This window comes from Alternaria arbusti (assembly GCF_024043155.1).
Source record: "Alternaria arbusti strain BMP 1465 chromosome Unknown scaffold_7, whole genome shotgun sequence".
Taxonomy (NCBI): Eukaryota; Fungi; Ascomycota; class Dothideomycetes; order Pleosporales; family Pleosporaceae; genus Alternaria; species Alternaria arbusti.
In genome coordinates this window covers 955,295-973,452 of record NW_026249947.1, presented here as the reverse complement: position 1 = coordinate 973,452, position 18,158 = coordinate 955,295, and the positions used below count along the sequence as shown (strand labels likewise).

Genomic DNA, 18,158 nt, shown 5'->3' with positions numbered 1-18,158 from the left:
TCTGGACTTTGTTTGGCTTTCGTCCCAACAAACTAAGCGATTGCGAAAGACAAATTGGGACTGCCTTTGTGAGGTTGTAACGCGCAAACATACTACCCCTATATTATTGCCGTCGTTCTGCGACTCCTCGTGGCTAATCATACAGAGCGACCTGTCTTCTTGATGTCTTCAAACGCAACTATGAACCCGGAGGATCAGACTCAGCCAAGCGTCGATGACACGGCGACCAGAGACGAGTCCTCCATCACGAAGCCTGACGTCTCAACAACCACGGAAGAACCTCTACAGCCCCAGCCTGCTAGTCACATCTCGTTTGAGTACCTCCAGAGTATTCTCGTGCAGTTTACGATCTGGGCACCCGTCATCTACTTCTTGCTCCATTTCCGCGCCAACCTCTTCACCAGCGATGTTCTCACCAACGCTCGGGCTTCTGAATCTCTACTACTAACTACGATTATCACTGTCCGCACCATCACAACCGAGTACATGCGAAGAACCATCGACGCGCAGACGAAGACTCTGAAAGGAAATGCGGATACGGTGAGGGGATTACAAGACGAGAACAAGGCGTTATCAGAAGAGCTTTCTACTTGTCTCCAGGGCAGAGAAGACGCGTATGATTCGCATAGGCAACGCATCAACGAAGCCCGTCTTAGACACTACACATCCCTCCACAAGCACCAAAGCAGCACCATCAGTTATCTAGAACATCTATCCAGAACCCACACCAAGGTCTCCGAGTCTCCCGCGCTAAATATCCCGTTCGATAAGCTCTACATGATGCGATCAAGAACACAAATGCGACTGAACATAGCTGAGAGTATCGAGAAGATCCTGTACTCAAAAACATTACGCGCATTGAAAGACGAGGGAGCTGATGGCTTTATCCGCGAGGCAGAAAATGATCTGGAGAAGGCGGCGGTGGTAGATGGGTATTTGTTGCATCTGGAAGATCTGGCGAAAAATCCTGCTGCTCCTGCTAGGGTCGATTCTGGGTTGGAAGTGAGGTTGAATGGGCATAGGGAGAGGCTGGAGAGGTATTGTGAGGGGGATTGGAGGGTTAGGAATCATTTGAGGAAGGTAGATAGGGAGGAGGAGCAAGAGTAGGTAGAGGATTAGGACCAAAGTAGATGTGATGCACGCGTAGGTAGAGGAGCGTCGGGATGTCATATGTGTGAGAGCGTTTTGTACACTTCACTTGTCGCAACACCTGCCCTCCGTGAAGTCGCGTATCCGCAAGAAAAGACTTCCCTCGATACAATTTTATCAGTGAACGCCCAGTAGCAATTATTCGAAATGTGATGACGTTATCTTTCCCGCAAGTTCAGACTACGAGGGGTAAGGTAATGTGGTTGCCTGATTGCTAGGTGGAAACGTCCACAACAAATAGCAAATGACGTAGTATAATCCATCACACCCCGTCGTCTATATGAGAAGCTCTTTCGTCAAACCAGTATCTTCCTGAACAAGACTACCAGAACACGAGTCATCCCAAGCAAAGATAGCGATGGAAATCAGCGCTGAGCCTGTCACTACCCAACGTCCAACTCCAAACATGGCGACCATGGAGCCCAACATCGACAAGGACAAGCTCCCTTCTGAAGCGGAATCTGATGGGACGCGCCAGGGACCCAGCACTGTCGACATGGACGAGCTCAACCGAATCTTGCGCAAATCCGTCGACGAGCCGCCACGTGCTCGACACCAGTTCTCACCAGGCACGGCTGTTCTACTTATCTTCTACACAGTGATACATATCGCGTTCATCCAGCCCGTATCTTTGATCCTAGGTCGCCAGTTCCTCGTCCCCATCGTCTTCATGCTCCTCATCAAGCTCACCGCCACAACCTATCTGGAAGAGGTGGTAGAAATGTACGACAAGTACATTGATCAAATCAAGGACTTGGCAAGCCTTTCGCTCGAACTGGCACATAAGTATGAAGAAGCGGCGCAAGAGAACGGGGAAGCGTTCCGCATGTTTCACCAAGGAACAAATGAGATGCGGCTAAGATACTATCAAGCCTACTTGGATCACTACCAGACCCTCATCGATTACATTGAACCCATCGCCAAAAAGGTCAAAACCATAGCTGCGCCGCCTAAAGTCAAGGGCGCAAGAAGGAATGGCTGCAATCGCAACAAGAACGATAACAACGCTCTTGCTGATACCCTAGAGGACTTCGCTGCAGCACTCAAGCAGAGACAGACCACGACCAGGCTACAGATTGCAGTAGCGGAGAAGATCAAGGACATACTCGATCGCGAGGGCTTGTTACCGGAGGAGATTGATCAACTAGTGGATGAGGCGGGAGAGGATCTGGAGCGTGCGCAGGAAGCTTCGAATACTCAGACTCGATCATCCGGTTCTTGTACCTCCAGCTCTATCGCATTGCCATCACCGGTCGTTGAGAGCGTTGATAGCAAGCTGGAGAAGCATTTCGAGGACTTGGATAGGTGGTTCCAGAGTGTGCGGGATCGGCCTGTTGTCGCAGATGAGTAGCTGAAGAGAAAGACATCGCGGGGAAGATCGTGGTTGCCATGGAATCGATCATGCTGCATGGAAAGTGGATGAGGATGATGAATGAGGAGCACACCGATCCTAAGTGTGTTCCCCAGCGCTTATCCCAAACGTACTCCTAGTGAGGAAAACGTGACATGTATCCCTTCTTACCTCTTCCCACGGCTGCGTGACAGGAGTTCGCGATTGACGTTGTGTGATGTATGCGTGACTGGCCGTATCCCGAGACGATGCGCGAGCGGGTGCTTTTGACGTCTTAGTAATCGATGACGTAAGCACGCCCGCGCTCACCTTCAGGTGCGCTCCAAGCTATGGCAATCAAACCGTAACATCCTTTTCACCAGATCTCTCCCGGGTACCTAATCCATCTTCTATAGCGACATGATCGTCTTCGCAGACACGAAAATACGAGTGTAAGGGAAGCAAAAATGACGTTAACTCGATATCCCGCCGCCAAATTCGCGACTGCGACGCATCACGCCCGGTGAATCATCAGAAGCTGATGAAAAGCCAACCTTCGATCAGGCAATACAGCCTTGCTTTCTGCATGACAACAACAATATCTGGCACCGTGCGGTAATGCAAACGATGGTCTAGACTGCATCTCGACCGCCACCTTCTCAGCTGCGCTCAGCCTTGTAGGATTAGGAACGCCATGAGGAACATCTGACTTTTGCACAGCCTGACGACCACTTTGATCTAGCCATCCTTCATGGCAAGCAAACTTTATGTTTCTGGCTTTTTGCTGCATCTTGCGTTCCAGATAGGCGGCGTTCACAGTTCATTGCTTCGGTGGTTCATGCCAGCAAGAGCTCGATCCGCACCAGAGGTCGGCAGGCGTTCTTGAAAATGATGTCAAGGTAGGATTATACATTGTAGTAATGGCTGATCACTTATTAAGGCTCAAATGTATGTATACGACAAGAGTTCTCGCCACCTCTGGTGTCCGTCAGTCACGAGTTTGTTCAGCCTTGTGTGCTCGCCACACGAAGCTGGGTTGGCACCCTTTCCTTGTTCGTTGAAAATACACCAATCACCCTCCGATGACTTGCATTCGCATATATTACGCATAAGCCAAAGGCTTGTATATTCAGCCTGATGTACGCTTACCTCGTGTACTTAATGAACCCTTTCGGCTCTTTCATCGAAGCTTTCTTACCTCGCACACATCGTCGCATCGACCGGACATACTGCGATGGCGGCAGTAGATCATCTTCCATGGCGGTACGATCACTGGAAAATACGTCCAGAAAAGTTGGTTCCGCAGGACAAACATCTCATACTCTCAATGTGTGAGACCAGCGTAAGTGCACATACAGCCAAATGACTTTGACGCAGCTGACGGTATATAGGAAGGCGTCAAATTCAGCGAGAAGTCAGTACGCGACAGTAACATACCAGCGCTGTGTGCGGAAACGGCCGGATCGAGTCCGGGTACGAAATGGTCTCTGGAACTGTCAGTATTACAGACTTCCAATTGAGGCTTTTTCTGAACCCCCAGAAGCCTCATGACTGTCATTCCAAATATCGATTCTGGGCCGAACGTTGTCCCGTATTCACTGGATGCTATTCAAGCTCTGCGCGCATACTGGCAACTCCCATACACCTACGTTCCTACATTGGGAAGTGGTCCAAACGTATCGATGGCCTTTTCTCCTCTGCTGGATGATGAGCATTGGAAAGGTGAGTTGGCTCTGATGAGTTTCCAATCGCAACGTGTTGAACCTGCCGGCCAAGCGCTTCACTTGTAGCTTATCCATGCTTACCGAAATTCTCAGGTTTTGTCCATAATCTCTTCGGCGAAAGCAGGACTACAATCATGCATCATATCCCAACACGACGGACCTTCGGGGTGTGCCTCGTGGAAGAAAATGACGTTGCTCGTTTTACGGGAGAACTTCGACACGCCCAGAGCTTTGGGTCAAACCCACTTCTATTCCCAATTGTTATACTCTGTATGAGCTTAACTGCCTTGCGGTCAATACAAGAAGAAACCTCCGAGGAGTGTACAGAGCTAGAAGAGACCATGGGCCTGAACGATGAGAATCATGAGGTTGCATTCAATCAAATGGCAAACTTCACACGGATACCTCAACGCTTAAACGTATTGTCGGCTCAATTAGCAAACATTCAGTGGTACTGCTCGGCTTATGTCGAGGCACTCAATTCTTTAGAGGATCAGCTCCAAGCCCTACCTGATGGATATGGCACTAGTGTCTTCACCGAACTTCATGAGCAGATGACGTATTCCCGATCGTGCTTAGAACATATTGGCTTCATAACGAAACGAGACAATATAATTGTCCAGTCTATGATACAAACGGTACGCATTTCTCTTGCGACATCTGTTGAAAACCTATGCTTATGACTGCAGGTTCACGTAAATCTTCAGCAGAGAGACAACCAACTCAACCACCGGTATGGCGCCGATATGCGACTGATCACGGCAATCACTCTCGTCTTCCTGCCCGGAACCTTTGTCGCAACTTTCTTCAGTACTACGTTTTGGGACTTTTCTCCCGACAATAAAGGCACGAAGGTGACATACTGGGTGTATCTGTACTTCGTGGTCACGATAGGTCTGACCCTGCTGGTGCTCGTTGTATGGAGGAAATTCACTGCGCTTAAGCGACTGAAATTGGGCATGTTACAATTTGGGCGCCGGATCCCTATGTTAGGAAGGCTGATGCGCGAGAAGAAGGTGGATGACGAAGAGTCGGGAAAGAAAGGTGACTGAGGCATATCTCATATGATTTTTGGTTAGATTGTTCTAGCCCATATAGCTGAATAAGCATGCGTTGAATGATGATGATCATGTTGTTCCGAGATAGAGCGGATGAGGCCAATTTCAACCGTGGTACAGTCATCTCGCTAGTCCAGTGTTGTTTGCCCGAGCAAAAGTCGTCTCGCTCAACTTCTCACTGCACTCCACACACAACGAAACAAACTAACGAGAATCTACCGCTATCAGCTCAACAAGATGAACTCTGTATCACCGGAAAGGATCAAGTTGAAGTTGCTGCTACATACTGCAGTGGACCACGTAAAAGCGCAGGGTGTTGGTATCGGCATCTTACAGCAGGCCAGATGTGCAAAAACGGGGGCCTTGATGCCAGGACTACTGCCTACCGAAGAGCGTAGATACGGCATTACGCGCGCAAACTTTTCGACCGAAAACGTCAAGACACGCGAAAGAGCTGAGCTACTTGCTATGTTACACGCTCTCGGCCTGGCCTCCAGCACGATCAAAAAACGATGTCCGCCAGATGTCCAACTGCGGACTATACAGATCTTTTGCGAACATCCGTCGGTTATATATACTGTCAAACACCACCTTCGGTATTCTCCAGCGAGCCTCGAAGACGAAGTGAGTGGAAACGACCGCGCCATGATCAAGAGAGTTATCCAAGCCATTCAAAAACTCGAGAGAAGATCTTTTGAGGTCGTCTTAACAATCGCAAACATGGAAGACGACGCGCAAAAGAAGGTACGCTTGGCAGCAAGGCAACGAGGCAGTTTCGCGTGTAGACAACGCCGCCAATTGCAGCACGCTCGGGGAAGAGCATCAACAGCAGTGCGCCGCACCTTGGAGAACGAAAACTCTACAGAAGCGCTCGTAGAGGGGATTCAGGAGCTCAAACTAGCCCATTAGCCACGTTATCACCAGACATCGTCATCCGTATCACCGGCGTCAAGCGCCTCGATGGTAGTCCCTCCTTCAACGAACACTTCATCTTGATCCATCAACCTCATTTCCTCATCCAACACGGCCCTCCTGTGTCGCCACTCCCGGAACAGTCTCCGACCGCACAGCTTCCACATTATGTTCGTAAGTGAGGTGAGTACGCCGAAGAGGAGGAAGCTCGCCACTGCATTTTCGAGATACCACATGGCGTATGCAACGCATGCGACGATCGATAAGAAGATCGACGTGTATAAGATGATCTTGAGAGAATAAATCGAGAGACCCTCGATCTCGGCATCATCGATCGTGGAGATGGGTGTTGCGCTAGGTGGAGAGAGCGGTATTTCGCTGTCGACATTCGGTGAGATAACCTCTTTAGAAGAGGTTGTGGGTAAGCCTCGAGTCGGGAAGTGTGTTTGCGTGGTCATTGTCTGTTGCCGATGGATGCAAGATCGAGTAGGGTTCAAAAAAGACTGCTTGGAAGACCGGGTGTTGCGCAACACAAATTGCAAAGGCGATCGAGCAAGATTTCATCGAAGATATACGTACATCCCAGTCATCTTTTTCAAGAAGACACGTTGTCATGAGTGCCTCGAAATGGGGCCGTCTCACGTACATCCGTCCCATGTTGCCACCACGCCGCAGTCAACATCATTGCACCACCGCATACGATTTGCCACAGAAGGAAAGCGACATACCATCTCCAACCGCATCCCTGTTTCTTCGCCATCTCAAGCCCTGTCCACCATCTCCAATTGAATCCCCGATTCTTCGCCAACTCAACTCCCCTGTCTGTATCTCTGCGTACCGCATAAAAGTCCACCTTTTCGTCCGATAAGTCACTCCTCTTCCTCAAACCAACTTCTGCCTCGTCATCCCCCATTGTTCTTCTCACCCTCCACTTGTCCTTCACCATCTTCTTCCATAGCAAGTCTAGAATAACCCCCGCGATTGCAAACAAAAGTGGATGATAGAGACGACGGACAACTTCGTGTGGTTGGAGAGACCGGAAAATGTGCAGTATAATGCATCTGAGGAACATGTCGTAGACCATAAACCCGAACGTGCGGAAGGACAGTGGCTGATCTTCGTAGCGAAAGCGATCAAGGTCGTCCCACCATTTCCGAAGACCTGGTGGAAGGGCCAATTGAAGTTTGGTTCGTGGTGGATGGGAATCCGGCTGTTTCTCGCTGTAAGCCGAGGGCTGTGGCAAGAAGTGTTCTTTTTGCGAAAACATATTGTTGTGATCGTGATCCAATGCTGACAAGAAAGTGAGGAGATGGTCTCGTACAGGAAATGCAGCAAGGGAAGTTGTGTTTGGAATACATGAGTAGAGGGAGGCGGTGTTCATGCGCGATGCGGCACAGTAGCGTACAAGGTACGCGCTAGGGAATCTGCCTTGCTGCGCCACTTGATGTCTCATCTCAGCGAAAGATTCTTGGCAGCATATGCAACCCGAACCAAAAACGATTACCTGGTTTAAGTGGCGTCAAGATATATGAAGGCATCAGTACCACCTTATACAAGGGAAAAGCTGAACACCGTGGAGCCTATAATACTATTAGGCTGCCTAATTTGCATGCTTTCATCTTAATATAGGCTCCAAAGTGTTTAGTTTTTCTCATGTATGAGGTGGTACATAAGCCAAACATCGAATCAATGAGCATGTACCGTGCCACAAGCACCACTGTCTCAACACCTTCTCATTTCCTCAATCCAAATTCCTCCCCATCCTTACATCCGACAGCATGGAGATGCAACCCATCCTCAAGAATCTCGTCAGCATCCAACAAACCAATGACAGCCTCGTCATCTGCAATCGTCCTGTTCATTCTATAACGCCTGTATCTTCTCCAAAGAGTAGCAGCCGTGTACACCCACCACGGGAGAAAGAAAAAGGCAAGGACGGGGCTCCAGTGTACGGAGGGAATGACCCAAGGGAGTATGAAGAAGTAGGTGATCCAAGCGAATGGGATGCCAGTGAGGCACATGAGCATGCCTGTCGTGTTGCGTATGTTCCAGAAAGTGCGTGGTCTGTTGCGACGAACCCGAGGATGCTGTGGTTTATTGGTTGTTTTGCTAGGAGACGGAGGACGCAGTATAGTGCATGGCGACTGTGATGGTGGATGTGATTCTGAGTTTGGCGTTTGTGTTGGTAATGATTCCCGTGGTAGCGTTATCAGAGGCTTCTTCTCGTAGCTCGCAGATGTGGCCATTGGGATGGACTTGATATGCGCCCTCGTGCTGGATTTTGTGGGAATTGAGCGCACAAAAGAGGTTCATGATCGTTTAGTACATGGAGGTGCGGCTGCGTTGCCATCTTGTCGGGTCGCATGCGGCACAGCGGATGAAGAGTCTGCCTCGCTGCGCCGTAAGAGTTGGGGGCCGGAACTCACACTGCAATCCGATCACAGACTGACCGATCAACGAGGGGCGGAACCGTGTCTTGGTATTGCTGTTATCTGCAGTGTACGTCATCCGTTTCGTCCTGCTTGCTCCGCTACATGCGCTTTCTTCCACCTTTCGTACCCTTGCCTTATACCTGCTCTTTTAAGTTCATCCACCACATATTCTTCATCATCTCCATCGGCTTTGTTATCTTTCACATCGACCTCCCAACCACTCTTCTCCCCTCTCGCAATCACCCTTTTTACCCACATCCGCACCACCCATCTGGTGATCACCAATCCCAACCCACCGACACCAATTATGAAAGGTATCAACTGCCCAACACTCGTCCACAGACCACTCAAACCACTCACGTGATTCCAATGCAGTGTCAACTCGAGCTGCAGGATGACGATGACGTGGATAAGCAGATCGAGGATGGTGTAGTACCACCCTAGCCAGATCTTCTTTGGCGTTGCAGGGTTGGTAAGCAGGAGTGATGAAGCCAGTGATACGGAAGTCCACGGTTGTATGACATCCGGGGTTGAAGGAGCGGAAGTATATGTGATAGCGGCGTATGTCTGAAACGGTCCGTTAAGTGGATCGAGAAGATGGGCTTGGCGTAGATGCGAGTAGATGACGAAAGCCTGGGGTGGGAAACGACATGTCAGAAAGGCTATGTAGCTGTGTAGTTGGCAGTGAAACCATGATGGCGGTGCTTGTCTCTCAGTAGTTGCGTTGCGGTACTTCTTCGGAAAAAGTATCGATCGTGCGATGACTGGGAAGGTGAGAGGTTTGCCGTCAGTGCTCATCTGATATGGGCTCGCTGCGACGCAGTGTTTGATATACAATTCGCTTTCGTAGACTTCTTGGATGATGGAGAGGTCCGGCAAAGGTTGAGAGATGCTTGCGTTGGTGCGAGAAGACGATAGCGAAGTCGGTGTGGTAGGAGAAGGAACCTCCTGAACAGTGATGCGGGATGATCGATTGGAGTGTCCCTGGTGAATGATGCGAGAAAAGTATCTCCACTCTGCAGTTCTTTGCGCCAGGGGATCTGAACGCGTGCGAACCAAGTTGAGTGGGCGGGCGGGCCCAAAATCGACTCTCGCTGGTAGACAGCGTGAGCATAGAGCTTGAGTACATGCTTCGTGAGATGCTCCATGCTTTGAGGTATCCTCCGTGTCCTTCTCTTCAACAGCCTCTTCGTTAAGGTTTTGTCCCCGAGACTCCTCCCAAGACCTAACCGCCTCGACGAACTGCCTTCTCTTTTCGCTGACCTTCCAAGCAGTCCACGGTTTCAGAAACCCCAGAACCATCCAATAAATCGTGCAAAGCAGAACGAACAGACTCATAGCCATCATCACCTTCCTCGCCCAGCCAAACAGATCCGTCTTGACCACATACATCATCAACCACGTACCACACGGCGTCTCCTTCATATGGTCCAACCCTGCCCACCAGAACCACACATGGAGACAGATATTCACTAGATTGACAATCTCGCACACTACTCTCCTCAGGAAGCTGCCGCGCGAGAAGGTCGCTTCGCTGTATGACGACTTGGCGCGCACACCCGTTATGCAACTCCATGCCAGTATTTGTAGCAAAACGAATGCCTCTACGGCATACACATCGGCCGGATTAGAAGCGTAAATTAACGTGACGATAAGGATTGCGACGCTAAAGATGCTGACGGAGTCGCGGAGTACCTGGGCTTCAGAGAGGAGGAAGTAGTTTGCGAACCACACAGCCAGGATCTGCGCGTATATACCGATCCGGATCCCGATGCCGTAGATATCATTATTGCCCTCGAAGCCGCATGTTGGGTCTGTAGTTGCGTGATTGAGGATGGGGGAAGGCGACGAGGAAGGTGTGGAGAGGTACATCGACGCTGGCGGGTAGGAAGACGTCGGAAAGCGAATGCGATGGTGATACAGTCGGAAATGACACAACCTACATGTCAGCAATCTCTGGTAGGCATCAGTAGTGCAGTGCGCTGCTGTGCCGCATTCTCTGTGCTGTCTCTAAGCGCCCAGGTTCAGGCATAGCGGATACCTGAGGCAAGCCATTCGCCACAGGCGCAAGGCACTGAAACATCGAGGCATAGCCCAACAGCCGCGCGACGAGAAATAAAGTCGTGGTAGAGTAGGCATCGCAAAATCTTTCCCTACTCGTTGATGCAAGGTGTGAAGAGAGGCGATTTGAGGTGTAAAAGGAAAAGGCGCAGGATGAATGATCTAAACGTCCTATTGCTATGAGCAGTTACCAACGAGCTCATGAGCTGTCGCTGTATTCCTAAACTCCAAAAGTAATCCTCCTGCTGTGGTATGCTCGCTCAAAATGTCCCAAAACACCGTTCCCTTATCGTGCCCGTTGTCTGGCGCGTGCCGTCCGTTACGTGCCGACTGTTGCCGCTTCCGCTTTCGCACGCGACGGCGCCGCCATGCGTCGAAGCCGTCCGCGGCTCTTCATATTGTCGTCGCGTTTACATGACCGTGCAAGGAATGCAGCAGCAACTGCAGTCATCGGTGCTGATGCAGCTGCACTTTCCGCCCTGAGGCTTAACGATCGAGCCGGCGGCGGAAGAGACCGAGTTGGTAGAGGCAGGCATTGCGAAGTATGAATATGCGACGATCGAGTGAGTTTACGACGTGTTGTGACTCGGAGGATGGCGGTCGCGGGCTCGTGACTGTTGGTTCAGAGAGATGACAGACTTGCGCTGCGATGACGTTAGCGGTGTTCGCGGCCACAAGATCAGGGCTGGACTCACAGTTTGTGCGATGAAGGTGCGTGAAAGGTGAAGTTTGTAGCGGGATAGTAGACAGTGGTATCGAGGAGGCAAAGGGGAGATTAATACGGTCGCAGAGGGCATCCAGCCCTGCTTCAATGCTGCGCGTGGCGCTAGGCCAATGACAGGCCGACGCTAGGGGCTGCATGACGTCGCCCGCGTGGCAGTGAACGTGGCTAATGCCGCGCGTTCGGTCAGAGGCGCGCGCGGGGCATGCAGGAGATGGGAATGCATGGCAGATGGTGTGGAAATGTTGTATTGAGATCTATCTAGATGGCGAAATTGTAGGAAAGGGTATTGCTAAACATGAGATGAGGAAAGCCCAACACCGTGTCTCGCCTTGAACATGCAGGTCGTGTCCGTATCGTGTCTTTGATAGCTTAGACGTCTCTCCAAGTTGGTTGGCCCTTCTCTGCGAAGGGTGTTTTGACAGCTGTGGCGCGTTAGCTAGGCCAAAGAGAATGTTTGCAGTTGTCTTACCATTACTGTCGCCGAACGGGTCATCCTCATCCTCCTCCGGCTCACTGTCCGGCTCGACGCGCTGCGGAGGCATGGGGATGCTCGTGGGCCTAGGCGGCTTCGGAGGGGCGGACTCATTGATACCCATATTCGCCATAGCTGCTTCAGCGGCAGACACGTTACCCTCTTCGTTATCACTATCGCTGTCGTCGTCGATGCTCTTGTCCATGAGCTCGAAGGCCATGAGGCCCTTGACTAGCTCGTCGTTGGCGTTGAGAAGACCACCAATGTACTGCTCAGACTCCACCAGGTGAATGTAGCGCAAGATCTGGCGACGCAGTTGCTTGCACGTCTCGAAGCGTCGCATAACTTCTGCGTTCTCGCTAACGCGCTGTTGCTCTCGGTTAATGAGTTGTAAGCCGTTCAGCAGATTCGTACTGGCGACGTTTGCCGATGCCATCGTCTCAAGCATCTGACCCTTCTCCTTTTCGAGGTTAAACGGCTGCCCCTTGGTCTTCTTCTTGTCTTTCTTATCCCTCTTGAATAGCGAAGTGGTTGGAAGAGGGGTACCAGCACCGAGTACAACAGGTGTGGTCGTCCGTGAAGATGACGTATGGGGTGGCTCCGGTCGCCTGCTTCTAGGAGGAGACTGCGAATGCTCCTCACGCTCGCGCGCAGCTTCGGCATCTTGCTGTCGCACAATCCGAGATTGTTGTGGCTGAGGACGTTTGGTACGAGGAAGTTCTTTGTGTAGTGCAGCTATCCGCTCAAGGCCAGGCGTTCCCTTGTATGCGACAGCCCAACTTCGGAACAAAACGTTGGCCTTCTGCCGTACTTCCGCATCGACTGTGTCGTCCCTTGCCAGGATGCGGAGTCTCTCGAGAAGTGGCTCATCTGCGAACGCTTTCTGGAATCTGGTTCCAGCATTCTGAATCAGAGCGTCCATTATGACAAGGGCGCGGATCTGGCGATGCACATTGCCATACTTGCTGACGACTTATTAGTGCATATTGTGGTTGCGCGGGAATCTGGCTTACAGCTTCTTTCGCAGAGCTCGTGCTGCTTCCGTAGGACCAGATGCCTGGATGCGAATGACCTCGATGAGATCAACGACACCACCGACATCCTGTACTAATTAGCAAGAGACATGCAATCTTGACAGGACAACTTACATTCTCCTCGTATTGCTCGCTCGTCAATCGATCGATCTGGACCGTGACAGCCGAGAAAGCGTGCTTCTACGTTTGATCCATGTTCTTAGTACCGTGTGACAGTGTTCAAAGAAGCATAGCGGGCAAGGGTTCTCGAAAATCGGAAGGTCCGCATATGCTTTAGGGTCCTTGTGGTGATGCAGTGTTTTGCGAGGGGGTTCGATTGACGCCTCGACTGACGACTCGCTTGACAATGACAGACTTTTGCGGTACAAAGGAAGTGCTTGCAGTTCAGAAGATGCACTGCTATACGAAGAGGAGGTTCTACGAAGCGTCTCTCCGTAGAGAAGGGGTTGTCCGTCATACCAAGAAGCGTGGGAAATCATGACTATGGTACGAATGGTGGTTTGAAGGATGAATGAAACGGGGCTGCTGCGGAAGAGAACATGGTATTTGAACGCTCTTAAGGAGAAACGAGTCTGAAGAAGAACTTACAGGCATCGTACGTTTGTCGCTTCGTTTGACCCTTCAGGGTAAGACCTGCTATATTTGAGAGGCGAGAAAAAGAAAGCGCCCCGAACAGGATGTTTGCTTGGCTGTCAGAACGAATCTGGACAGAATCAGGGTCTGGTGTTTGCACCACGGTCTGAGAAAGGTCGGAGGGTCGGTCTGGAAGCAGAGCGCCGGTGTTACAGATAAGAATAGAACACTCGGGGTTCAACGGAACATGTGTTGACGAGTGGTGTAGAGTTTGCAGAGAGTCAGAGTTGGTGGCAGAGCTTCGTAGCGGAAGTCTAAGTAGTAATGGTTGCCCATGCGCACGCGATAAGATGAAGCTATGGTTGCTTGGTCGGGCGCAAGCCCCCCGCAGTGGGGTGGCTTTGGGCTGAGTAAGGGACCATGGAAGTCGCGACCCACCACGTCAACCTTCTTCACCTCACCTCTCACTTCGCCTCCATATCGTGTCGCTTCACGCATAGAGTCAGCATGGATGCATTGAGCGCGCTGCATCACGATGGGGCCACGGGGACAACGAGAGAACGAACTGGTGATGATGCGTGAGAGGCCCGACGCGCGCTCACTCACCTTTTCTCACCACACGTTGCTTTTATCTCAGATCGCTTGAACTAACCTGAAGTATGCAGATGCACTCACATTCGCTCGTCGACTTCTAGTTTCACGGCCATCAATCAGCCCTCGACGCAGTTTTCGACGCCTCCCTCGTCAACCGCAGCACCCGTGCAGCAGAACCAGGCGCGCCGGAGAGCCGCCGTGCACGAGCGACGGCGACACAATTCTACTGTCGCGCGCTATCTTGGTCTTGGTGGCGCGGACGAGCCAACGCATCTCGAAATACGTGCTCCTTCGCCGGCATTGCCGCGTAGCCCGCCTCCAAAACCTCGACGCAAGCGACCTCGGTTGGCCGTCCAAGGGAGCACATCAGATGGCAGACGCGTGAATCCGGAAGGAAACGGACTCCCCGATCAACCTCGTGTGTCGGAGAGCTTTCGGACAAAGAAGCCTTCACGCAATTCCGCAGCCTCTAGATCTAAGGCTTCACTATCTACGACAACGCCGCAGTCAATATTTGTTGACGATGCGCAAACACCACGATCGACAACAACCGGCAACGGAACGGCGGTTTCACACCAGGACCACCTCAGTCAAGCCTGCAATGTGACAGATTATGGTTTCGCGAGTCCTGAAACCATACGAAATGTTAGCCAAGATACAGTAGCCGCATTGCCTGTGCAGTATCCGACCGCACTCTGCGAGTTTGATTTCGACGATAACGACTTTGATACCAGTGAACCTGAACAACTTGATGCTCCCCTCGCACCACTTCAGATTGAGAACTCGATGCTTGCGCAAGACGACTTCGACTTTGACATCAACGATGATGACCTGCTCACATTGACATCCGAGATTGACGACGCATATCCTGACCTTGCAAATGCTGCTTTGAACCGCTCTGTGCAGCCCGGGGACAGGGACGATGACAGACTGCGTCACCCTCCCGGCACCTGTGCGGATGCCCCTACCATACTTGATGGAAGTCCTGACAAGAAGACCTGTCAGCCCGTGTCAAAGCAATTCACTTCCCCGGTCACTCTCACGACGCGCCTGCAAGCCGCAACTGGCGATCTAGGTTCATCGAAGATACGCAAACCATTTGTCAGGCCACCATTTCCAGAGGCTGTCCGTGATCGCTCACCCATCATCGGTCTTTCGTCAAACCTACTGCTCAGGACATGTTTCCGCATCGGTGAAGTGATTAATCAAAGCTGTCAGGCATCCAAATCAGGGAAGCACATCATGATTGAGATGTATGCCAGAGTGCTTGCTTCTGAGCGGACTAGTACAGAGCAGCAGTTCACCTTCTGCGACCTCTTCCACGCCAAGCCACCTTACATCAAGGCAGTGTATAATGCTGCTGTCTGGAAGTCGGTGCAGCTCTTCGAGTACGACAGCAGAAGACTGTTACAGCAAGGGCGGATCTGCCGCTGCATTGGCACCATGAAGCGCGAGGGTAAGGAATGGACAATGACAGTCCTCAACATCTGGGAGGCAACTTGGGAGGACATCGAGTGGGTGCAAGGAATTGTGGACTCTTAGCAATAGCATGAAAAGAGTGTTCAGGGGTACGAAGGCACGGGTGATCTATGGGTGACCTACGCGTCATGATCAACATCATACCGAAGGCGTATGGAAGCTGTTAATACGTTTCGTATAGCATTACACAGCCTGTGCTACAGAAGTTTCAATTCCAGAAATATCAGAGGTTGTGGTTGTAGGTAAAGCCTCATAGCATGGTTCACCCATGACGGTGGCTTGCACGTGACGAGAGGCCCCGCTTCGTGACATTGACGTTCAACGGACGGGCCATTCACCAATCCCGACAAATTGACTCTGATCACAGCGCGTTGCTGAGAGAATGCGTTTCAGGTCGCTTCCTGTCATATCAACCTTCCACCTCAATGTTGACGATGACGCCAGACATCGGTAGCGAGCGCAGTACCGCCGAACAGGGCGAGGGAGCCATGATGGAGTCGCAACCTCAACTGGCGACAACGCCGTCAAAGACGAATTCGCCCAAAGCACGGTCGCTCTCGGACAGCACGCCCCGTCTTGAGCCCTCTCCGAAATTCCGCGAACCCGCTCGCATGTCCAAAGATGATCAGACCATCGTCGCCAGCCCCAGCACACCGCGTCGACCCGACTTCCTCTCGCGAGGCCTGTCGCTGCAAATGCCTGCGCGAGAGTCGCCCATGCCCAGTCCCGCCCACTTCGCTGCCCGTGTGCCCCTCTCGCCCCAGCTAGATTCGCGCAACACGTACGCGTCGCCCGCCTCTGTGCTGCCCCGACGGTCGCGCGGTGCCGAGTTCTCGAGAGCCTGCACCAACCTCCACCACTCGACCCTCCCCGACCAATCCTCGCCAGATTCCTCGCCGACGATCACGCAAAAGGGCATCAAGATACCGCCGCGGAAGCCTCGCTCCAACTCGATGCTGCTCGACTCGCCCAATGTGAGCATGCAAGGGGGCTGGAGCCATGGCGATAGAACCGCCCCGTCCAGCTCCGTCGGCAGCATCAACATGATGGGCTCGGAGGACTCTAGTAGCTCTTCGGACGAGGTGGATCCACTGGACCCTGAGGACAACGACGATCCTATGATCATGACCCCGCAGGCGAAGACCAACACTCTCTTCCCCGGACTCAATACCGGTAACGCGTGGTCGAACTTGTTCTCGCCTGGTGGACAGCCCAACTTTGCGAGCATGCACAGGGCAAGGTTGCGTAAGGGTCGCAGCCGGAAGAGCTCGAGCTCGGCCAGCGGACACAGCTCCATGGCAAGCCCTGGGCCAGCATCGCCGCCAAACGGCAAGGATACAGGATACTTTGCGCGAGAAGCGGCTATGCGGAAAGCGGGATCACGACGAGAGAGCCTGTCGCTCTTTGCCAACGACCTTCACATCTCGTCTGGCAATGACAGCGGAGACGAGGGCGGTAATCTGCCCCAGACTCCAGGTGTGGTGAGGCGGGTTGTCACGCGGAGAGGCAATCTACTGGTATGTACTTCCGTTGACACGCAGACATCAGATGCTAACTTTACCAGCCCAAATCGAGGCAGTTCGGTCGCATACGAGCGGAGCTATTTGAAGAAGCCGCACCGGTTGATAGCGAGTTCCGTCGCGAAGCCGAGATCATCCGACAAGTGAGAGAGAGCGACACGGATCTGGAGCGGCCCTCTAATACAGCGCAATCATCGCCCAATCTACTACCCACAGTACCCGGGCTGGACGGTCCGCTCGAAGGTGTCCCGGAAGAGGGCAGCGAGAGCAACATGAGTCTAGACGGATCAACGTCCAAGGGACTTTTCGGCGCATTCGGTAGTCTTCACAGTGGTCGCAACTCGATAAGCAACGGATTCTGGAACCAACGCGCCGCACATACTCCACCGCCATCCTTCCCTCGCGCAGAGTCATCCGCAATGAGCGAGGACATGAACATGGACTCGCCTTCTATGAATGGCGGAGCATCCCGAGCATCTACACCAGGTCCCATGCAGCCCCCCACAGCAGCTGAGGCCTTGAAGAAGTCAAACAAACGCCGACGAGACGACGACTTTGACGAAGCTTCGATCAAACGACGTGCTGTTTCCCCAGGCCTCAGTGTTCACAACAGCCCGGTTATCTCGCAGTCGCCAGCACAAAGGGACAGCAGTCTTTGGGGCACGAATACTAAAGCCAGTCGGGAGACTTCGATCAGCGGTCAGTCACACGGTGAGCGTTCAAACAGTGGAGGCAGCATGAGCATGACACCGACACTGGGCCCAAAGCGGATAGGTCTGCAGGGCATGACGGATACCAACGACGGCTTGATGAAGATGAGCATCGAGTGATGGCCATGTGACTTCTTGTAAGATAATGTTAGCATTGATCACGGCTTAGCGCGGCGTTCCAGGATTAATGAGGCCAACGATGGTTGCTCGATATATATAGATACCCATTGTCAATTTCCAATTTCAATATCATAAACGTGATGCGAACATCGTCCGCGTGCACTGCAGTTGACGTAGCGTCCTCCGCAATCGAGTATGGGCACATGGATGTTTGACCCCTGTTCGCCCTGCTGGCCCTTGCCCCACTAAGCGGCTGCGCGCCTCGA

General features: G+C 52.1%; 6 protein-coding genes across 6 annotated transcripts; 5 read left to right on the top strand and 1 right to left on the bottom strand.

The window, feature by feature from the left end:
* Positions 1-180: 180 nt before the first annotated feature.
* On the top strand, positions 181-1,107 carry J4E86_006139 (uncharacterized protein; the record flags this gene model as incomplete). The annotated part of the gene is made up of 1 exon (XM_051446670.1): positions 181-1,107. The coding sequence occupies one exon, from the start codon at positions 181-183 to the stop codon at positions 1,105-1,107; it is 927 nt and encodes a 308-aa protein (XP_051302245.1).
* A 448-nt stretch (positions 1,108-1,555) lies between these two features.
* Positions 1,556-2,500, top strand: J4E86_006138 (uncharacterized protein; the record flags this gene model as incomplete). The annotated part of the gene is made up of 1 exon (XM_051446669.1): positions 1,556-2,500. One exon carries the CDS (start codon positions 1,556-1,558, stop codon positions 2,498-2,500), a length of 945 nt encoding a protein of 314 aa, XP_051302244.1.
* Positions 2,501-4,475: 1,975 nt separating this feature from the next.
* Positions 4,476-5,255, top strand: J4E86_006137 (uncharacterized protein; the record flags this gene model as incomplete). Its single annotated transcript, XM_051446668.1, has 2 exons — positions 4,476-4,841; positions 4,893-5,255. 2 exons carry the CDS (start codon positions 4,476-4,478, stop codon positions 5,253-5,255), a joined length of 729 nt encoding a protein of 242 aa, XP_051302243.1.
* A 6,504-nt stretch (positions 5,256-11,759) lies between these two features.
* Positions 11,760-13,490, bottom strand: J4E86_006136 (uncharacterized protein; the record flags this gene model as incomplete). The annotated part of the gene is made up of 5 exons (XM_051446667.1): positions 11,760-11,812; positions 11,860-12,827; positions 12,876-12,964; positions 13,011-13,076; positions 13,485-13,490. The coding sequence occupies 5 exons, from the start codon at positions 13,488-13,490 to the stop codon at positions 11,760-11,762; spliced, it is 1,182 nt and encodes a 393-aa protein (XP_051302242.1).
* Positions 13,491-14,004: 514 nt separating this feature from the next.
* J4E86_006135 (uncharacterized protein) lies at positions 14,005-15,605 on the top strand (the record flags this gene model as incomplete). Its single annotated transcript, XM_051446666.1, has 2 exons — positions 14,005-14,037; positions 14,196-15,605. 2 exons carry the CDS (start codon positions 14,005-14,007, stop codon positions 15,603-15,605), a joined length of 1,443 nt encoding a protein of 480 aa, XP_051302241.1.
* Positions 15,606-15,976: 371 nt separating this feature from the next.
* Positions 15,977-17,892, top strand: J4E86_006134 (uncharacterized protein; the record flags this gene model as incomplete). Its single annotated transcript, XM_051446665.1, has 2 exons — positions 15,977-17,059; positions 17,107-17,892. The coding sequence occupies 2 exons, from the start codon at positions 15,977-15,979 to the stop codon at positions 17,890-17,892; spliced, it is 1,869 nt and encodes a 622-aa protein (XP_051302240.1).
* Between the last annotated feature and the right edge of the window lie 266 nt (positions 17,893-18,158).